This window comes from Triticum dicoccoides, chromosome 7B (genome assembly GCF_002162155.2).
Source record: "Triticum dicoccoides isolate Atlit2015 ecotype Zavitan chromosome 7B, WEW_v2.0, whole genome shotgun sequence".
Lineage (NCBI taxonomy): Eukaryota > Viridiplantae > Streptophyta > Magnoliopsida > Poales > Poaceae > Triticum > Triticum dicoccoides.
In genome coordinates this window covers 211,027,303-211,033,588 of record NC_041393.1, presented here as the reverse complement: position 1 = coordinate 211,033,588, position 6,286 = coordinate 211,027,303, and the positions used below count along the sequence as shown (strand labels likewise).

General features: G+C 46.8%; 1 protein-coding gene across 2 annotated transcripts; it reads right to left on the bottom strand.

The window, feature by feature from the left end:
- Nucleotides 1–1,345: 1,345 nt before the first annotated feature.
- Nucleotides 1,346–4,973, bottom strand: LOC119335393 (putative pentatricopeptide repeat-containing protein At3g05240). Of its 2 annotated transcripts, none has more exons than XM_037607526.1 (3): nucleotides 3,298–4,973; nucleotides 2,219–2,423; nucleotides 1,346–1,579 (listed from the first exon to the last, which is right to left on the bottom strand). In XM_037607526.1, the coding sequence occupies exon 1, from the start codon at nucleotides 4,940–4,942 to the stop codon at nucleotides 3,428–3,430; it is 1,515 nt and encodes a 504-aa protein (XP_037463423.1). In that variant the 5' UTR covers nucleotides 4,943–4,973; the 3' UTR covers nucleotides 1,346–1,579; nucleotides 2,219–2,423; nucleotides 3,298–3,427. The 2 variants fall into 2 exon arrangements, with proteins under 2 accessions (XP_037463423.1, XP_037463424.1); XM_037607527.1 differs by having other exon boundaries at nucleotides 2,219–2,390.
- Nucleotides 4,974–6,286: the final 1,313 nt, after the last annotated feature.

Here is a 6,286-nt window from a genome sequence, read left to right as displayed (position 1 = left end):
CCAAAGAAGCCATTAGGACAGGACTCCCCACAGGTTTGCGAGGAGATAACCATTCCATTAACATATCCCAGAACGGTTGCAGATGTGATCTTCCTGAGGATGAGTTGCACCTACTTTTTCTTTGCACTTTTACAAAAGCATCCTGGTTCTCTCATCCTTTAACAACTGAAATGCTTGTAAACAATTTTCACACCATGCATGATATCATTCTCCACATTCTGTCCATGGGGCATCCTTATGCTTTGCCTAATTTATTCTTTCTTATGGGGCCTTTAGGGCATGCCCAACGGGCTGCCCCATGGTGCTGCTCCGCAGGGCCAGCTCGGCTCGGATCCTGCAATTCAGGTTCGGGTGATGCTTTGGAGAGGAGGCGGTCTCCTCCAGAGGAGTTAGCCGCTCTAGGATAAAAGTAAGGGAAAGGTGGGAAAAGGGTAAGAGAGAAGGTGGGAAACAAAGGAAGAAGAGATAAATGGGGAGAAAAGAATTGAGATGGGTCCACTAGGATGACATCTACCTATGCCTGCCTCCATTGGGTGAACAAAAGTGTGAATGATAGTTCTAATACTTTATGTTTAAACAAAGGCATGGAGCAGCATGAAGGTGATGCCTCCGTTGCTCATGCCCTTAGAAAACCAGGGATGATGCACTTTTCCAGAGAAGGAACTCATACATCTTCAATCCTAATACTTCTCTGATTCCTGCACAGGGAAGTACTGCTGCATCTGATCATATGATCACAGGGAACAAGATTTTTTTGGATGCCTCTTGGAAGAATTCCAAGACCCCAGGAAGATCTTCGCTGCCAGCCACAGGTGTATTTCAAGCCAGTGCTAAGATAATGAATAATTCAAGCCATGGATCTGGCAGAAGCTGGAGCTTTGCACCTTCCTGCAGTTGTGGCTGCAAAGCTGGAAGTGCAGCGGCCCACGTTCCTCACAGACAACCACTCTGCTGAAATTTATTTGCTGCTCTCAAAGACATCACAGCTCCTCCCGCTCAAAAAAAAAAAGACATCACAGCTCCTTCTACTCGCTGGGACATCCCGCAGCACTTAGCAGGCTTCCATTGCAACTCCAAGCACTCTACTCCTGCCATCTTCCATATATCCAGAGTTTTAAATGGAGTTGCACACCATTGTGGTCATCAGGTTTGGAACCCTGTATCAGAACCTGTCTTTGAGTGCGTCAAACTAGCTCACAGGCAATCTAGCTGTCCTTTCATTCAGAAACTTGTTAATATACATTGTCCTGGGTTTTGTATTCATGATGTACAATGTGTCTCAGCTTACTTTGATATGAAATTTGGCGCCTTGTGTGGTCAAACTAAAAGAAGTTGACTTAAGAAAAACAGAGAACTTCAAATATATTTGGAGTGGAGGTAGTATAACTCAAGCATATGACGGAAAGATAAAAACTCAGCAATTTATCGACTACATACAGTAGCATGAACAGCATTAACTATTGAAACTGCAGTATCTCTTTCAAGCTAGCGCACCCGCCAATAATGGGCAAGGCAGATATACCTATACAGTGGGATCAGCCCATCATAAACCAACAGAAATCCACACTCTGCCGGAGAACTGCAAGATGAGGGTAAATACAAGCAAACAAAAGGGACATCACAGGATAAACTTGTGAAAGCATACGAAGAAAGTAAAGATTCGTTCAGAAATTGATCCAGAAGAATTTCAATTAAAAAGAAGGGTCTGAATTGGCAGAGACTAGGATTGGGGAGGATTAACATGCATGCACACTGGCTATTAGCGTCCTCACTTGCTTTAGCTCTGAGAGGTTACTTAACCGGCACACGGATGTAAGAATTTCTTTTATTCAAAACTGAGCAAGAAACTTTATTAACCATAAAACTGCTATTGTGCTTTATGTTGCTTATTCAATAAGGCGACATATAGGACCTTTAAGAAATGTGTTGTAGCCTAGTGATATGGACTTTGTGATTTGTCCCAACCAACAGGGGTTAACTCCTGACAGGAGTGATTAATTATGGTATCTCACGGTCATTTCTATCTTAATTAAAGTTCCATCGGGCTCCTCTGTTGGACTAATTTTAAGAAGTGTTCGGAAAATCTAGGACCTTGGGGTGAGAAATTACTACAGTAACAAGGCTTCAAAACAGATAAGTAAGACTAGTGTACAGCTCTACCAAGAACTACTGTACAAAACCAAACAATTTAGACCACAAGCAGTATGCAGAAACTCACCTGATTGTTCCAGTGTTGCTTCTACGTGTTTGACTGCATTCTTGGGGGCAACGAACCTTCCAATGTTGAAGATCTAATTGGAAGAAGTCCTCAGTTGCTATTGGTCGGCTAACCCACCATAGCTGACTGAAGAGGTTATGAAGGCCATGCTACCACCTTCAGCGTACCAGCACTGCCAATTAGCAAGTGTTCAGAGTCCTGACTCCTGAGTGCAATTAGGTTGGTCAAGACAGGCTAACAGTGCAGCACAGCACAGCTTAGCTTTTGTAACAAGTACACAATAATGTGGCATAACTTTCAGAGAAATTAAAGAGACAAGAGCCATGATTGTGTAAAAACATTTTCCCTTATAACTAACGTGTTTGGGAGCAATTACATGCTAGTACTCACCAGCTCACACCCTGAGTTGCTCAAGTCAAGCGAAAGGTGCTAGTACGACATCAATCTTAGCTTGAGCTATTCCAAGGCTCCAAGCTATGATACTTTCTGCTAGTGTTGGGTTTCAGTTACTTATGTCTTGCATGTCGTTTACTGCCGAAGTGCCCAATACTTTGCACACCTTGCAGGCTCAGTGTCTATCTGTTCAGATGCCCCTCTTTGAAAAGATTGTCCCGTTTAATTGTTAATATCCAAAATTGTTATGTTACACATGAAATATGACACTTCTTTTCTTGTTGCATTGAAACAACAGTGCATGATAAAAAAAAGTAGTTGCTAGAGTTTTAATACATCACATCTTCTGTTTTCTCCATTAAGGAAAAACTATATAACAAAAGCTTGTTTCCAGTTATGTATACGCAAAGTGTACAATTGATATCTAGGCTAGACAAAGAAGCCCTCAGAGCTGTGGAAGTATGCAGAGGCATTTTCTAAATTACTTAGGTGATTCCAGGCAACATATCAACCTCCAAGTAGACAGACATTCTGTAAACACCGACCTCTCAAAAATAACATTTTACCTATTTTGACCTTACCAAATCAAGTGCAGAATATAATACATAAAAAATGATCTAGCTTCAAAAAGGGAAAGGTAAGTACGAAAGTAAACAACTGGTAAGCACTTTAAGCTAGATGTTTACCTCTATGTCCACAAATAAAACTGGCAATTCAATTCAAACACATGGTCCAGACAGGAATGTACATGACTTTGATGTCACATTTCCACAACACGTCTTTCACAATATTCTCCCCCTCTCACTTCTATTGAATTCAGGAGCACAACATGTGCACTTCAGTGCCACTTGAGCCTATATTTTTCTTCAATCCCATCTGCCACATCAACCTCCTAGTTTGCTCGACCGCATGCCACCTACCAAGCTCTGCATATATGTTGGACATGACCACATAGGTTGCACTTAACTGAGGGTTAAGTTCAGCAAACCCCCTTCCTATCCTCTCAGCTACATCGGCCTTACCATGTATCTTGCAACCGTTCATCATACTTCCCCACATTCTAACACTGGGCTGAATAGGCATCAATTGCATCATCCTCTCAACCTCTCCTAAGTAACCTGCACGGCTCAACAGATCAATCATACATCCATAATGTTTAACCGTTGGTCTGATGCCGTAAAGATTCAGCATGGAGTCAAAATATTTCCTGCCTTCATCCACCATCCCTGCATGACTGCAAGCAGTAAGCACGCCTAAAAATGCAACATGGTCTGGAACAACGCCACCATACTCCATCTGCTTGAAGAGCTGCACTGCATCTCTGCCTTGGCCATGCTTCGCCAAACTGCTGATCATGCTTGTCCATGCCATCAAATCCTTCCCTTTGAAACAATGAAATATCTGGAGCGCGCTCTGTGCATTTCCTGTTTTTGAATACATATCCATTAGAGATGTGCAAACTGCAACATGTCGACAACAATTAGTCTTTTCCATGTATGCGTGAACCCCTCGGCTTAAGCCCGTATCTCCCTTCGATGTACAAGCACGCAGTATGCTCAGCCATGTCACCTTATCAGGCTTCATCCCAGCAGAATGCATAGCAGCAAAAGTTTCTAGAACCTTATCCGACCTTCCATGACGATTACAAACCTCAACCATTGCATTCCAGGACACCTCGTTTCTTTGAGGAATTGCATCGAACACTTGAGCTGCAACACTTAGACCACCACATGCAGCATACATATGGAGTACCGCCGTGGCAAGAGCAACATCGAGCAATACGGGCTCGACGCGCCAGCGCCGGAGCGTGTCGTGCACCCACCTCCCGCTCTCTATGTCGCCGCACTGCGCGCACGCCGCCATCACCTGCAGGACCGTGACACTATTAATTACCTCCTGCCCGCTCGCCACAGCCTCCCTGAATAGCGCGACCGCATCCCGCGCCTCCCCAGCCGCGGCGTGCCCAGCGATCATCGCCGTCCAGGTGACGACGTTGCGGTGGCGCGCGGCGTCGAACACCGCCCGTGCAGAGGCGGCGTCGGCGGCGGCTGCCGCGTAGGCGTGGACGAGGGAGGAAGTAACGTAGACGTCGGCGCCGTGGCCAGACTTGGCAAGCTGCGCGTGGAGGCACCGAAGGGCTCCGCCGGCGCGCGGTGGCGCTGCGGCGCGTGCCTGGGCGAGCGCCTTGAGGGCGAAGGGAAAGGTGAAGTGGTCCGGCGCGACTCCCGCGCGCAGCATAGCCCGGAAGGCCAGCAGGAGGCTGCGGTGGTCTACGGCGCGGCGGAGGAGGGCGTTGTAGAGGTAGGAGGGGGTGGTGGCGCGAGTCGCCATGGGCAACCTGCTCCAGCAGCTTGCATGAACGAATACTGTACTACCACCAACTGCGGCGCACGGCTGGATTTACCTCGCTAAATTTTATCCCAGCTCAAATTGTAAATCTTCGAGCATATTAATAGGATCGCCAATAAAAGATGCAAATTTAAAGATGTAAAACAGGAGATGTGAAAATCCACATCTCTAAAAGTGCTTTTTGCAAAAAGAGGCAACTCCAACGGAAGATGTATATCGAAAATGTAAAACAACAACTCTAATAGATGATGCAAATGGAGAATTAAAATTGTACTTCAACTAGTACTCAAGCGGTGGCGGTTGTGCAGGGCGGCGGGCGGGGCGGCGGAGTTGCGGGTAGAGTGGCGGACGACGGTGCGGGGCTGCGCCGGATCGAGCGGTGACGGGAGTGTGGTGCCGCGGCGCGGCAGCGGTGCGGGGATGCAGAGGGTGATGCGGGCGGGGCGGCAGCGACGCGGGGATGCAGCCGGTGATGCGAGCAGGGCCGCGGCGGCGGAATCTAGTGGCGGCGGTGGAAAAACACCCGATTCGCGGCATGCGGTGGCGACTGGCGGTCAAAACCAGCGGCGGGAGTGTCAGAGGGGGCGGGCGGGCGACGGCAGCGAATTTGGGCGAATTCGGCCGGCGGCGGAGTTTGGCGGGCAGCGGGCGGTCGCGCGGAAGTGAAATGAACATCGGTTGATGGGTTGATGGGCGGTTGCGTTTTACATCTACAGATGAGGGAGATGCAAATTTGCAACTTGAAGTGTTGTATTTACATCTCCGGAAGGTGGAGATGCAATTTTTTTTATATCTATATCATCTGTTGAAAGGGGGTTTTGAGTCTCGAAGATACAAAAATTAGTTATTTTTACATCTGCATCTTCTATTAAACATGCTCTAAACATGAGAGTTAAAACAGTGTGGAGCTAACTCTCCAAACATACTAAACTTTACATGAAAGTCTCTATCCCTCGTCTTCTTCCTTCTTCCTTTTTCCTTCCATGCGGCCACCCTTGATTCCTAGATGGTAGATGATGTCCAGAAGCTAGCTAGGGTAGAGGACATGCAAAAGCAGTTTGATAGAGTATCATTGAGCGCAATGTATGCGTGCAAAAAAGGAGTCAAGAAAACGGAAAATTCGTTCACGGCCCAAGCTTTGGATAATTATTCATCTCATCGGGTTTCTCTACTCTTCATTCTCCGTGTGGTTTGATGGTATGGTCCAAACAACAATTCACCGGAATAGGCGATGTCGACCCACAATCATATAGGAGCTCATATGTGCGTGCTTTCGTTGGTCTGTACTGTGTTGTGATGCTCCGCCCAGTGGCGAAGGACCAATAG